The 16656-nt window shown below is 34.6% G+C and overlaps 1 protein-coding gene across 1 annotated transcript in view; it reads right to left on the bottom strand.

Annotated features, from left to right (window-relative positions):
- LOC145661529 (scavenger receptor class B member 1-like) overlaps nucleotides 1–16656 on the bottom strand; it is a 90477-nt gene that overhangs the window by 15207 nt on the left and 58614 nt on the right. The window contains exons 4-7 of the mRNA XM_081726848.1: nucleotides 15508–15649; nucleotides 8032–8238; nucleotides 4758–5154; nucleotides 1565–1686 (exon numbers count right to left, since the gene is read on the bottom strand). Of these exons, the coding sequence (XP_081582974.1) occupies nucleotides 1565–1686; nucleotides 4758–5154; nucleotides 8032–8238; nucleotides 15508–15649 (868 nt within the window). The remainder of the gene's footprint in view (nucleotides 1–1564; nucleotides 1687–4757; nucleotides 5155–8031; nucleotides 8239–15507; nucleotides 15650–16656) is intronic.

Below are 16656 nucleotides of genomic sequence, written 5' to 3'. Positions count from 1 at the left end.
TATGTTCAGCATTTGTGCAATGTGTTTTGAGTTTCTAAACTGCATACAAATCCGAGAATATGTAAGAAGTTTGTGGCTGGCTTTAAAATAACAGAACTATTCGTTTGACATGTTTCAAGATACTTTACTTTTAATACGAAGTGGAAAATGACCATAGAACTTTCTCACATTACATGTTCACCAAACAAAGTTACAGGACAAAAATTCGTAAACGCTGCATGCAACACATCATTTATTCTCGGATCTTGGAAGTAGTAGTAAAAACAATCATTGGGCATGTTTGAAACACTAATTACATGGAGCAGTCCATTTGAGAAGACTAGTGTTGCACATTTGATCAAAATGTATCTATACAATTGAGGTGTTATAATGAACTTAGGGTATTTCCGGATTTGACTTCATGGCATTAATTATTAAATTTCCTGTATTTCTTGCTACAAATATTTTGCATGCAAAAACTTCTCTTGTAATAGAAACTGAAGCTAAAGATCTTTCCAAATACAACCAGGAAACATTAAAGGAAGTATTTCCAGAAAATACTTATTATCTAAAGGTGTGTGCAACAAACATATGTATAAAAAGGTGCATGTGTTATGCAGGAGCGGATCCAGAACCGACTTTTGGGGGGGCGGTGGGTTGTCATACTGCTACTTTTAAGGGCTCCGAACTTTGGGATGGGTTATATATATATATATATATATATATATATATATATATATATATATATATAAATATAAATAAAATAAGAAAGTTTCCTCTTCTGGGGGGCGATCGCCATGATAGCCCCCCTGGATCCGCCCCTGGTGCTATATCCATAAATCAAACATTAATAATGTATAGAAGTATATTTATTGAGATTACCTTTCACACATAAGGATCTTCCCTTTCTATTAATCCAATTGTAGTCAGTTTATAATAGGTTTCTTATGCAAACTAAATTGCATAAAAGCATTTATTTTTTCCTACCTGACAATAATAATTGCTATAATGTTTCATGTGACAATTTTATCTAATCAGTAGGCATATTTCAACATTGTGTTAACGAAATTACCCCAGTGAATATCGTTATCACGGTATATGAACGTTTATAAACCTTAGTACCTAACAATAAATGTATTGATTCTTCAGGAGATTTCTTAAAGATCGCGCGTTTTTCTCTTACAGATTTAGTTTTTTCAATCCCAATGGAGTTTCAGCCTAGAGTAAAATTATGTCCAAGACCGGCTTATTCTACACCACTTCACTGTAGCTTATTAAAAAAAATGAAGAGACCAGTACAGAAAAAGAGATTTGTGTTGATTATTCATGTTGAACATATCTCACGTTAGACAAGTTCTATATAAATAAAAATTCATCTCTCCCTCTGAAAAAATAACTGTTTAAAAGTTGGTCTGTTAAAACCAAGACTTCAATACGTAATTCGTATTATAATGGTCATTGCAAGACTTTAAACTTGTTTGAAATCTATACAGAGATTCACTTGTAATTCTTTTAGATATCAAAACGTTAAGTCCTATAAATACTTAAGTGATATATTTACGAATAGAATTAATCGTAAACTTACCGGCTGTAGGTTAATATATGATTCATGCATCTCTTTGCTAGCTGGAAGTATTCCGTCAACCATAGACAGAAGCTTCTCATCTCCAAGATAGAATCTAGGATAGGAAACTATAAAAGGTCCACCTATTAAGATAATGAGAATTGTTAATTTGGTTTTTCTAGCAAACACTATCTACAGATTATATTAATAATCGTTTACGATATTAAATTTAACTTTACTGTCATCACGCTACTGAATCGCAATCAATTATTAGCCAACAAGGCTATTTTTTGTTCTTCTAGATAAGTAATTGAATGATACCTTGAATATAACTCAATTCTTGTCTTGTGTTGATGAAATTTTACAGAGAAATGTACGGATGTGTAGTGCCTTTCGAGTATGTGCAATTATATGTGAACTAATAATGTTAATGAGAATTTCGAAAGAATGTTGATATGAAACGAATTAACAATAGACTCATAAGAAATGATATGCAGTGATTTACTTATATTTTCTTATTTCACTTGCCTTAGATACATCCTAAAGTTTAAGCGCCTCTAATCCCTCCAATGAGACATCAAACATCTTTCATTTACAAGTAATTTGTAAACTTTCTTCCTCACAAATTTCCATTACGTTCTCCTTCCAAATATAAATATTCAGGATAAATTAGCGCTTATAACTACATGAATCAATGATTAAAATTCCTCAAGAAAAGAAAAGAAAGGACAGACTTTAAGAGAAAACTTAAGAAGACTTTTCAAGAATATGGGGTAAAAATAAACCTTAATAGTGGAGTCATGGATATTAACATTTAGGGTCAACTCAGAAAAAATAGTACAAAGCTGAATTTTGTTATGGAAATAAAGGAGAGTGTTGTTTATAATATCTAAAATCGGGCTTTGGAGAGAAAATTCTACGTGGTCTATCCGTGAAGAGAGCGTCTTTTCATTAGCTTATGCTCCCTGTTCTCGCCAGCCACACAGGTTGTAAATGACCTACAACCATCTTATCATGCAATTTCATTCATTATCATATTTCTTTATTTCATTTCATTTTTTGAAGGGGTTTATAAGTGTGTCGTAAATAACTTCAACTGTACTAGTCAAAAATCTAGGAGATGTAATTGAATTTGACTTGGGTAAAAAATAGTGAAAAGATAATTTATTATTGTTTTTATTGCCATTACTTTACATGAAGGCTCCAAAGGGGAACAGTTCTCAAAAGACGTCTGTACACCTCTGCACATAAATACTTGCCGATTTAAAAGAAATGTTTGATACAGGAGTATTGCAGTGGTACAGGGGTGCCTTTATGAGTATACGTACCTAATTCAACAAGTTGATCATATTGCAGTGGTGCAGAGATGCCTTTATGAGTATACGTACCTAATTCAACAAAGTGATCATATATTATAGTTCACAGACTGATTTGTAAATACAAAATGTGGATGTTATTAAATTTTTGAACCTAAAGGTAACACATATAATAATGTTGAGTACAACACTTAACACTGAGAAATAAATATGCATCCACTTTGCGTATTTATGCACCCAAAATTGTATATTTTATGTAATTAAATCGTCATCATCTGTCAAGTCGTTACAGACTTCTTGAAATTTAGATATGGGAGGGACCGGATGCTGCTACGCAGTATTTTAGACTCTTATTTCAACAGGAACAGATCTACGTAGAGAAATAGTTGTTTTGATGTTATTTTACATTTGTACCTGATAACATGCAGGATATCTGACTGGAAAATCAGTGGCGAAGCGTACTATGAGGCTCTGAGGCCGGGCCTACGCGTATCTTTTCTTTATCTTTGATTTCTTATAAAATCAAGTCAATACTTCAAAATTTCGATTTTTTCGGTAAAAAATACTAGGTTGGAAACACTTGGAGACCCTTCCGTCTGAGCCTCACCAGCACGCTAGACAGGGTTACGGACTATGCTGCTCAGGGAGCGAAGCTATTATTATATCGCTGGGGATTGCACGCATTGTTGAGAAGGTGCGAAGGTTCGCCTCTGGGAGTTTAGTTTTAGCGTTAAATGCATCATTCAAAGTTAATACGTTATTAAATAATTTCTTTAACATTAAGTAAGAAGTTTATGTATTGAATTAAGTATTTATATTAGTGATAACCTGTTTAGGTATATACTCTCAGGAGTTATTCAGAGTAGCTGTATTTTTTTCCCTACGTGGGGCCTTGGTCCATAATAGCTTGTAAAATGTAAGTCTGATGCATTAAACATATGTATAAATTTACCAAACACTACCGTACAGGATAAAATAATAATATCTGTAATTTTCGTTCAGTTTTTCATTTCATAGAATCAGTGGTGTATTTACAATTTTGTTTCGAGGGGTTTTGCTAACTTTATTTCCGGAAATGTGAACATTTTGCAATATATATAAAATAAAAAATTACGATAAAATTTTGGTGAGTGCTTAAGCGCTGAAGCCACCCCTTTAATATGCCACTGCATAGAATAGAGTATTAAATATATTGCATTGATTCAAATGAAGTTCCTTCGATCATTGACATTTCTATTAAAGTTATTATTACGTAATGCATAAATTAAATGTAGTATTGTACTTACTTCAAAGTTAAAGATGCAAGTAACAAACGCTTATCCGAGAAATTTGACAGTTAACTGTAAGAATGTACTTTCTTTTTCTCCCCCCCCCATTTTCAAATATGCAGGAAATGAAAACAGCAAGTGAGGAAGAAATTCCTCTCATCCTCCTGCAAATCCTAGACAGAAGAAAATATGAATTCACTCCAAAATATTTGTAGTGGAGCTAAATAAGAATATTAGTTTATCGGGCTTTATCAGGCCTACCCTACTTGTGGGATTACGCTTCGCCACTGTGGAAAATACAACTGTAGACTGAATAATACAATTGAAGGTAGACGGGAAAAGTGTAAAAGAATACCAGATGAAAGAATCAGAAAAAGTACAAATACTAGTGAACCTCAAGAAATGAATTCAAATGGAAGGAAATAAGATCGTTGTAGACACCACAGTTTTTTCCCCCTGAAACTTGTGACTGTTGCAGAGAGAAATTGTAACATTGAAAAGTGTTTTAAATATGAATTAACATCAGAACAAACGTCATTATTTACAGGTAGTTTCAGGAGGAAGCTAGATAAAGCTTCTTTAGGAAATGCATACTTCTTTTTTTGTGATATATTTTGGTGATTAACTTACCCCAGTAACAAGGTCCAACATCTGCTAACCCTTTCATTGGGCATGATGATTGTTGATTAGGACAACGACACAGCACCTGAGTATCATTATCTTCGAGTGTGTAAGATACCAAATCCTTGAATGTGAACTGAAGAGCTGGCATACCTTGAGAATAAACTTCTTTCATATACTTGAAGTCAATAAGACGACACACTTCTGACTTATACACTTCAAACTGTGAAGATGGTGTCAGTTGATTTGGATACAAACTCTGATCATAGCCATTGACTCGAGCACATTCTTCATCATTCCATTTACTCATTAGGGTCTGATTATTTATTTTGCTAATTTTCCCTAATGAGGAAAAGTCCTTTATACCCCTAAATACTGTCATCACATCAGGATACGTTGTATTAAGCTGAAAAAGAAACAGAAAATTAAATTGTATTATGTTATGTATAATGTACAGTGTAATGTAAATTTTATTTGTAATTGGCAATATCAAAAATATTGAACATAATATATGTAAACTATCTAATTTTACTTTAAAATTTTAATAACCAATTTTTCACACTTTTCCTTTTTATTTTCAACCTTTATTCAAATAATGAGTTAGTGACGAAACAGTTCATTTTTTTAAAAAAACTTTTTCCATAAGAAATTTAGTAAAGGTTACAAATTTTTACTTATTTTTAACGTTCATTTTTTTACTTCGTGTTTTTTTAAGTACAATTCAACAGAAAATAGATGAAACTCTTTTAAGCTCGACTCTGTTAGAAGTAAAATCTTTCCTGTAGTCAGTAGGCTCATAACAAAGCCTAAGAACCCTTCCCGCTAGTCTAGTGACTAGCGCGCCCGTTTTCTGAACGTAGTATTGGGTTCGAGTCTGGTGGAAAAGCATTGAACTCATTTCAGTGTTACGAACTTCACCTTAAACTATAGGTCCTTGTCTCATATAGAGTTCGTACTGAAAATTACTCTAAACCTCAATAATAATAATAATAATAATAATAATAATAATAATAATAATAATAATAATAATAATAATAATAATAATAATAATAATAATAATAATAATAATAATAATAAAGTTTCAGAAGCCTAACTCAATCGGTACTCTTGCTACCGACTCTAGACGAGCCGTGCTCAACCCTCAATACAGCACCCGATATTGTTTATATGCAGGGTCTTGGATATGCTCCTCCAATTTAATGAAAATCCCTCTCATTTTTAATTTTTATTAAGTGTAGTGTTCTCACTATATCTAAACTTGTGTTTATGATCTCCATGATATTAATTAAGAGACGATTCCTTATACTAAATGAAAGAAAAACATTCTAATAAATATGAATTTGAGAACCCTTCCTTCCAGACTTACAAATCGTGGAAAATGCGAAACACAATATTTTTAAAAAGCCGTGGCATGAACATTATCGGAACTTTCACAAACGGTTCAAAGATTTAATATGAAGAACTAATATGGACTCTTATTCAAGTATCCATGTTCCATAATTCTCTTATAACCACTCAACAGAAACTCGATTAGTACTTAAAAGAGTATTCTAGTACCCCCAAATTATATGTGAAATTCGTTACAACAGTACCAAAGGATTGTCTTTCATGTGCTGACAAAATGTGGCCTATCGTGATTCGTGACTGGGGAATATGTGTTGCTTACTTGTGTTGGACAGAATGCAACAACAGTGATGTGAGTATGGAATCAATAGTTTTTGGAAAATCATAGACAACAGCGTGGTGAATCTTACAGCAAGGAATTCGATGTTGTTGTCCAGCGGTGTTCATCAAACACTATCACACAGAGAAAAATCCGTTCTCCGGACAGCGGTATATTGTTCAAATATACGGTATCCTCTTGCTTACTATAGAAATGAGTACGTAGCTTACGTTATCCGTATGCTATATAGGCACTGCCCTTAGATGTTACATCATGCCGTTGCAGGATGTGTGACATCTAACAGTTTTCCGTGTATCACATGCATATACTTATGTTACCTTCGTCAGCTATATGTTATATACGTCCATTTGTATGTGAGATCTTGACCGCCTACATTGTTTCATACAGAAAGTACGTATAGATGGAACACTTATACAGAAAGTATTATAAAACATGCGTTTTCAGTTATACGTCAGCTGTACGTTAAGTCCAAAAACTACAGGAATTACTCATGTAACCTATCTTTTTAAGTACTCCACCTACATTTTTTTCTCAGTGCATGAAAACTCGATTTGTACAGCAGTAATAGATATTATGTCGTCTCATCGCCAGTTTTAAAAACAAGTGAATATAGGTGTTGGAAAATGTTATAAATCTTGGGAGTATTGACAAACAATCTAAATGACATTATACAGTATTTTAGTCAATATATTAATTTGTTTACAACGCAGTAATAGCACTATGAAATCATATATGATTTCTAATCTATTGTATATACCGTACTTACCTAAATTTTTCAACAAATTAACTGGCTTAGCACAGAAGGAAGGAGTCGATAAATTTTTCGAACGAATGCACGAGGCTGTGCAGAAAGTACCAGACGTTTTGGCCTATCCCGGCAGTGGGTGGGGCTAGTGTCGCCATCTTGCCGCACTTAGTACACATCCAGCTGTGGTGGCTTGAAGACTATGAGATCTCATTGTGCTTTTCGTGACATGCTAAATGTGCGCAGCAATAGAAAATTTCGCCTCTTGCGAGGTACGTTCTGTGATTAAGAGGTATTTTGAAACACTGAGAAAGTTCAGACACACGGTTCAAAACAAGCACTGGAGAAAACTTAGCGCGAAGCTGTTGGTCTTTCACGACAACGCACGTCCACACACGGGCAAACGTACCCGAGAGCTCTTGGATGGTTTAGGACGGGAGGTGTTCGATTACCCACCATATAACCTGGATTTGGCGCCGAGCGACTACCACCTCTTCCCAACAATGAAGATATGGCTCGCTACACAACGCTTTGATACTGATGCCGAACTGCATGCTGCTGTAAGCCAATGGTTGCAATCGCGGGCGACTGATTTCTACAGCGACGGTATTGAAAAGCTTGTGCCACGATATGATAAGTGTCTGAATTTGCATGGCGATTACATAGAAAAATGGCTGAAGAGTGTACTGCTCAAATGTAGGCCTATATAATAAAATTTGGTTTGTTCATTCTGTTTTATTGTTATTATTATTATTTCAAAATGTCTGTTCCTTTCTGGACAGCCCCCGTACTTTTTCTCGTGTAATGATTAATAGTATATAAGTAATGATTAATGAATAATATTTTATAATTACCCTTGTTATTAAACCAAACTTGGTCACTGGAACTTTACTGCCTTTTGGAAGTATAGCTTTCACAAGGTCAAATATTTTATCGTCATAACCCGTAATGAATTCCCTGGCTGTCAACTGGATAAAAGGTTTCAAATTAAACGTTCTCATGAATGTTGAAAATCCTAATTTGACAGGGAAATAGGTGTCTCGGACTTTATCTGCTGCTGCCTGCAAGAAGAAAAAGAGTAAGATTAAAAAAAAAAAGACTTCTGTTTCATTCTTAATTTGGGCTGAGAAATAATTCATGAACATTTTTCTTTTTTCTCTTAATTTATTTTAAAGAAGCAAATTACACCAAATTAAACAATAATATACGTTTCGTTGTTGTTTACGATTTTCTACCATCGTTCATTAAGTTCTTCGATACCTCACCGATATAAACCTCCCGGTTTTGATTCAAAGAATTCATTAAAACAAACCCTTCTTACGTTATTATTGGACGATACACCACGCAAAACGTTCAAAAGAGATTTAATATATTTTATATATATTCTGAAGAGGCATGAAGTATAGGAAATTCATGAAGCCTTCTACCAAAGAAAGATGAAAATCAGGAAGTATTAATCATTTTACTCATCCTTCAGTTTCGTTCGAGATTTATGGACTTCCTTGTACAGTTTTGACGAATGATTAGCGGCAAATTAGGATAACTAGGATATTTTACTGGGGAGATTACGGATTTTTACTTATGAGAACTGAAAGAACCTTACCTGTGGTGTAACAGTATTCTAGGGAGGTCAGCAGTTTCTACACGGTCCTGGCCTCCTGGGCTTTATCTAGTTAGAGTATGACAATAGCTTTTAAATGATGCGTTTGCATACCCACGATAGTCTATATTATTTTTCTTTATGAGAAATCATTTTCCAAAGTTTATCTCTGTTTCTTTCGAACATCTAGTACATATAGCCCTAGCATATACATTTGTCAAGTTTGTCAGCACTATGAAGAAATATTTCAAATGCTTCTCCCTCCAGCGACTAAAATAAACTTGCAAATGTGTTTCCGTGTGAACTTATGGTTATCGTATTTACTTTTGATGCAATTGTCTGGAGAGCTTGGAATTCTCAGAGACGCAATAGTAGAACTTCTTCAGTTAAAAAGGTGGCGAATTTCGGTATAGAAAGCTAAAAATAAGAGCGATATTGTCGTACTTGCTGACTACACATCAAGCAAGAAATCGCTGTTTACCAAGTTATTGCTCTCCGTGAATAGAGTTCCGGCAGATTTGAGTGGAATAGGTTCGATAAGTTTGAGACTCAGCAAGTTTTCATGTTTTAGCCAAATTTATTCAGGGCCATATTGAAAAATAAATAAATATCCCGATCTACAAAATTTCCACGTCAGGAAGGAGAATATTCGAATTGGCCAAACATTAGCAACATGTATAGAGCATGATTGAAAAATGAATTGATTGGCTTTTTTGCTTCACTACACATCACGTGCGCTCCGGTTAACAGTAACCTAAGGAAGATAAAAGGACGTAGTTTCATAGTTGTGTGTTGCAGAACAGGTGAAATATTCCTGGCCCACTGTTTATGCCTTTGATCGCAGGAGAATTAAGGAATATCAAAAGTACCGTTACCAAATCCTTTCCGAGTAATTAGTGTTCTGTTGCAATCAGTGGCTCGAGGAAGTAGAGTTACATTGACGTCAAATATTGAACGGCACTATCACCCACCGAACGAGAGGGTATGCCTATTTCGGATAGCAGAGATACATCACGTTCACTCACACAAGAATTCGAAATTATTGCACAGCGGCAAGTACTGCACGTACGGTTCGACCTCATATAAAGAATTGAAACTTTCTTCTGCCATGACCAGTGATGCAATTCGTCTTTTGCTACCTACCGTAGGCATTTGTAGCTGGGATGTTTCCGAGTTATGTGTAGCAGATTCAATAGTGCAACCTCTTCATTTTCCATCAATCCCACTTCTGTTTGCAGCACAATAGTTGCCATATCAGTATGTCAGTACAGCAGCAATGTTTTGGGTGGGGTATGTATTTCACACATCCTACACTACTTGGGCAGACAAGATAATCCACTCCAATCTCGACCAGCGAAGTCACTTGACTCTCACTACTTGAACATATTGAGTCCATGATAGCGCAATACTCCGCACGCGAGAGACCTTCATCTACAGTTGAAGATCTTTGCCAACATATCTTAGACTCGTGGTTTATCAAATCAAAGAACACTCAAGGTGTAATCCCGCCTATACTTCGTTGTGTCACAATCACTCTGAACGGCTATGGTGGACCCATTCGCTGATGATCACTGGACATTCTGTTATAATTACGTCTCGCATCTTTACATTTTTATGCCTCACCTTGTGTACTGAAAGTGCATTCAAAATTTGAGGTCGTTTGGAGCACTGTGTAATATATATTATTTAATTGAGCTAATTTTTCTTATGGGTTACTTTGGACTGATATGGAACTATTTTAGAGAGCGAGACTATTAAGAAACTTGGAAGTTGAAAAATAAGACCACCCAATCACACAACAACACTCGTCTTGTTCTTTAACAACCTTCATACTCCTAGCAGCATACCCTCTATATTAAGTATGATCAGCCTGTCGTTTAAGGTGACCGGTGTGCTGGGACCTTCAACTAAGATTAGCTTGCCCTCTACAGACACACGGTTTGTGATTCGGGTTTCGTTCGAATATATAGTAAGTTATCTAAAAAAAAAAATTCACCAATTTCCTAGTTTCACATCAGACGCAGCACAAATTCAGCTTATATATGAGATTATATGAACAAAGAAGTAAGGAAGTGGGACAGTTTAGATTTGGAACGAAACATAGCATAAAGAAGCAAAAAGCTTCCATCCAATAAATAGGTGAAAGCTTTTCAAACAAAGAGAAGGAATTATAAGTAGTATTCACAGATTTAGAAAAGGCAACTAACGTCTTGAATTAGATGAAATGCAACGTTGGGTAAGTTACTTGTAAAAATGTAACGCGTTACAAGTTACTTTACTTTCCCTTAAAATGTTAGTAACGCACTACTTGCCTCAAAAAGTAACTGTTACCCGACTTCGAAAGTAACGCGTTACTAACGCGTTACTTTTAGGTCTGAAACTTTGAATATGTAAAAAAAAAATGTAATTAATTCAATTTTCCATATTATTATTACGGTATTATTATTATTATTATTATTATTATTATTATTATTATTATTATTATTATTATTATTATTATTATTATTATTATTATTATACAAACTATTTTCTAGTAATAAGATAGGCCTGCTCATCAGAATACGGTTTATTCATGTTAACCCTTTACTGTATATTGTTAATTATGGCACCCTAGCTGTTGATAAATATTTCTCGCTTCATTTCAAACCAGGGATAAAAGTGAGGGGGAACGCCGAGTACAAGTTTACATGTTTAGTTTATATATATAAAAAAATGCTGCACTAACAACTGAATTTTTCGTTGCCAATAATCAGTGACAGCTTTCATTCATTGTCCTGGCAGTAGCGAACTAGCAGCTTGCTTGTCTTTTCGTAAGGTGACACACATACACTTTTTCGAACATGCTAGTTGTAATCGTAGGTAATAACAATCAAGCAGCTTTTAAGAAAAAAGTATTCTTTCAAATGTTCGAACTGTAAATTATTTTCGTTCTAGATCTTTATAGAAACAACACCAATCAAAGTAAAATAGACCACCATTGCACTTGTAGTTTACTCACTGAATATATTGATTTGGAGTTGTCAAAATCTATGACAAAATCTTACAGGTGCTTGCAATCAGTACACGTGATTATCCTGAGGTTGTACTCATCTTACAAAAACAGCAAGTGGCACTCATGGTCGGAGTTAGGAATTTTCTTCTAGGGGTGCAGCCCATTTGTCTGTTGGGGGCATGGTAAACACAAATGAGAATTGAAGGATGTTTATTTTTTGTCAAAAAGTTGGAGGGGGTAATGCCCCCCATGCCCCCGTAACTCCACCCAGGGTGGCACTAAGATCTTATCTGTTTCTTTGTATGTCGGTCACTGACATAGTTCATGCTCCATTTCACCATTCTGAGAAATTTACTTACAAGAAAGAAACATTTGTTTCCGAAGAAATATGTATACATATAATATAATTACTTATTCGAAATGTAACGCAAAAGAAGTAACGCAAACTAGGTACCTTACTTAAAAATTTGTAACGCGTTACCATTACAGTTACTTTGAGAAAAATGTAACGCGTTACTAGGAAACGTTACTAAAAAAAGTAACGCGTTACTTGCGTTACGTTACTTCCCAAGACTGATGAAATGAAAGATGTTTGGAATCAAATGAAAGAGTACACTTGGAAGAAACTTACACATTAAAAAAACATAATATTTGGAATACAAGAAATTATTTAATATTTAAACACAAACAAACTATTTGCTGAGCAAAACAATATATTCACATAAAAAAACTAAAACTAGTATGTAGTTTTTTTATGTGAATATATTGTTTGGCTCAGCAAATAGTTTGTTTGTGTTTAAGTATATACAAAGCAAAGTTTCTACTTATGGAAAAAATTTTTAATATGTAGAAGAATAGCGAAGAAGAGTGATTAGGGAACAAGTTGATTTGATAGGCATTAGAAGACTTAGGATATTTACTTCACAGATGATGTTGCTATTGTGGCGGAGTCTGAATTAAAAAAATAATAAATGAGGTTGTCAGAAAAATACAAGAAGCTGTGAAAATAATTTGATATTTAAATAAAGATGAAAAAGATGAAAACGATGGTAGTGGTTATTGAATTTGTAGTTAGTAGTAGAATATATGGTTATTAAAAAATTAGAATTATTAACAAAGATGTGAAATGTAAACGAAAAATAGAAAGTGAAGTGAAAAATGTGAAATGTGTTTAAGATGATTGTGATGATAATCACGAGAAACAACTACATGAGTCACTGAATGAAGAGTTTAAAAAAAGAAATAAGATATTGAGTGTTGTGTTGTACGAAAGAGAAAACATTGATTGAAAAAAAAAAAGAAGACGATAATATTATCGAACTTGACTTCCGAAATTTGTGCGTTTCAGATTAGCTGAAAAACTTTGCTGATTGAAAGATCAACCAATGAGGCTAATTGGGAAATAGCGTGAAAAAGTAGCCCTATAGTGTGAAATAATTAAAAATATATTAGGACATTTTGCTCTGAGTGACGAGGAAATTGTACTCTGAGTGACGTAAGGTAAAGAGAAATAAAATTAATTATAGTATTAATCAGAGTTATATTTCTAAAAATAAAGGTGCTGATACTCTAGACCTCAGGTTCGTAATGGTTGAAAAGTTGCATACCTTTCAGGATATTATTATTGTTATTAACAATAATAAAAATAATAATACCCAATAGCATGTCACTGCAGTCTTGTATCTGGAAACTCTTACGTAAATATATATAAAGATGCTTTAAAAACGCCTGGTTCTTACATCTTAATTTTATAACAAAATCAACACACTTATAATCAATATTTCTTGGTGATTTGTAATTTGCTTTTTTTCTCTTTCTGTAAACAGTCGACAGTAAACTGCTATTGTTTATTTCGAAAGGCATCAGCAGTTCCATAAATGCTGAATTTCAATAACAACACTCATACAATACATTGTTCACATAATGTTCTTCAGAATACTGATCATGCTACCAAAATGTTCTACAAACTTCTACTGAATTAATGGATAAATTATGCGAAAAATCTAGTAGATGTTTTCACTTAATCCTCTTCCGAATAATGAATAAAAACAATTAATTGGATATATTAAAATAGGAACTAAGGAAAGGTTGTTCGATGGAGAAAATACAAAAGTGGATTCCCAACAGAATTTTTGTACTGGCTTTCAGTTTAGTCGAACTTCAGCCACAGACAAATTTGTTGGGATTATTTCGTTGTGGGAGGTCAGTGTTTTCAGAAAAAAAAGTCTGGTCGATTCAAGCCTTTATGATTTATATTACCGTGCGAAAAAGGAATGAAAAAGGGAGGCGCGAGGACGTACCAGCAAGAGAATGACAGAAGGTCCTAAATATTTCTAGTCCCTGAATACAATTAACTGACTTCAAGAAGGAACAAAGATTTGCAACTCTTTCTCTAGAAATTAAAAAAGGAAAAGGAAAATAATAAAAACTCTAGTTTCAATAAAACTATATACTTATTTACTATTTGGTATTTTCGAAGTATCCCGTCAACCCCATTCTAGACAGAAGAGGAAATATTCCGTCATAATTATAAAGGTGCCGATACGCAATACCTTTGCGTACCGCCAGAAATAAAACACTGCTATTAATAAGATAACTCCTACATTAAAAGGAAGTTTCCTCAGGAACATAGTTATCAGAAATTTCTAAGTAATCAAACTATGGAAGTAAGTGATCAAGTGATCAAACAATGATGGAAATAAATTATGATTAATTGTATAGGTAGAAACCAGATCCCGATCGCCCTAAATTCAAATAACTCCTTACTTACCTAACTACTTTAATAAATTTAGTTGGATCTAGAAGCATTGTTTTTTTCTACTCGTCCCCTCTTAATTTCTACATGCCAGAGACGCTCGTTTTAATATAATATTTCTTTTTACTTTTAACTAGGGATGAGCAAAACAGGTTTTCCTACAAACCGAAAACCGGTTTGTAGAAAAACCTAAATCCGAAAAACCGACATTTCGGTTTCTCCAGAACCGGTTTCGGTTTTCTCAAAAAAATGGTTTGGTTTTCACTGAAACTGGTTTCGGTGAAAACTGTTTTGGAAAACACAAAACTATTTCTGTGGAAACGGAATCGGTTTCCGGAGAACAAGGAAGCACTAATATGGTTAGAAATAGAACCAGTTTTTGAAAAACTGAAACCAATTTTGAAGGAAACCGATAACCTGTTTCGGTGAAAACCTAACCGCTTTGGAGAAAACCGAAAACGGTTTCGGCGAAGAACCGGTTTCGGTTTCTCTGAAAACCGGAAACCGAAAAAACCGGCTTTTGTGCCCACCACTACTTCTAACCTCTACAGAAATTTGCTACTTCAGTGTTAATTCTTTGGCATGGGAGACCCAGGTTCGATTCCCGGTATCATTTACATTTGTGTCATTTTCAAGTTAAAATTTTCATTACGAAACTATTTTCAGAAAAAACATCTTATTGTTCCGTGATTGAAATTGCAAAAATACTGTACTTAAATCTATATAAACTATTGCAAATTGTCAATAAACATAAAATAGGCACAGGACGGTAACCAGCCCAAAAATGTAGGGGGTGGCTGAAGTTAGGTGGGCCCCATCCAACCATATTATAGTTCAATTGCAAGCCTACCGTGAAAATTTTGGGGGGGCTGCAAAAATTTAAGGGTGGCCGGCCACCGTAGACCCCCCTGGAAACGGGCCTAAATAGGCAGTCACAGCGCCACTGGTATGTCGTATAATACAGGTATTATAACACAACTTACCAATAGTAGTAAATTGGGTAATACTAGAATGTCATCCAGGTTACTTGAGGACTTTTCGGGCAAAAATTCCAGAAATCTTTTCTCCTGGAAACTAACGGTGTCATCCTCATGAAATTGAAGGTTAACTTTCTGAAGGGTTTCACTAAAAAGGAAAAAAAAATAATTGTTATTGGTTATTATACTTAGGAATATTCCAATACAATTTTCTTTCTTTTCTTTCCTGACTCCGACTTTAAGAATAGTAGAAAATCAAGGAGAAAAATAAAATTTATAGTGATGGTGTAGTGTAACTCCGTACGCAGGGTACACCTAAGGTAAACTAAAAATTCATAAATATTACTTTGTAACTTATCTTATTCATAAGCTGATCATTGAACCCAAAATAATTGTTATCCTTATAATTGCTATGTGTACTCAGTAATGAAATGGACCAAGTCACTTGCGTCAGGACTAAGACCCGGATTTGTATGTAAAAACATATTTTTTTTTTTCAAACACGTAAGAACGGAGTGAAAAGTTCTCGGCCTGAGAATGAAAGACTGCTAATTTCAGTTCAAAAATTATTTTATTTTTTTGACATAATCTCCCTTAACTTCAATACACTTGGTCCAGCGTTTCTCTAACATCGGTATCCCTTCCCGGATGTGTGTCTGGAAGGTTGTGAAAATGGTCATCCACCACCCTCTCGACTTCTTCATTCGATATGAAGCGCGATATGATTATCTTCTTCTTCAAACCAGGCCCCTTCTCGCGAATTTTTGCATCCAGCTGGTTAAGAAGGTTGGAGTAATATTCGCCTGTAATTGTTTTCCCTTTTGCAAGGTAATCAATTAACAGGATCCCTTTCGCATCCCAAAACACAATGGCCATGACTTTTCCGGCCGATACGATCGTCTTCGCTTTCTTCGGACCTGCACCACCGGCTTCCATCCACTGCCTGGACTGCTGTTTCATTCTGGCGTGTAGTAGTGAACCCATGTCTCATCCATTGTCACAAATCGCCGCACAAAATCGGTCGGATCCCTTTTGAATCGGTCCAAAGATTACTGCGAAAATCGTTTTCGCATTTGCTTTTGGTCGGCAGTCAGCAAATGCGGCACCCATCTTGCGCAGAGGTTTCGCGTCCCTAGTTCTTTGTGCAAGATATTT

The sequence above is a fragment of the Thermobia domestica genome, chromosome 10, assembly GCF_964235325.1.
Source record: "Thermobia domestica chromosome 10, izTheDome1.hap1.1, whole genome shotgun sequence".
NCBI classification, from domain to species: domain Eukaryota; kingdom Metazoa; phylum Arthropoda; class Insecta; order Zygentoma; family Lepismatidae; genus Thermobia; species Thermobia domestica.
This window is presented reverse-complemented; position numbering and strand designations above follow the sequence as displayed.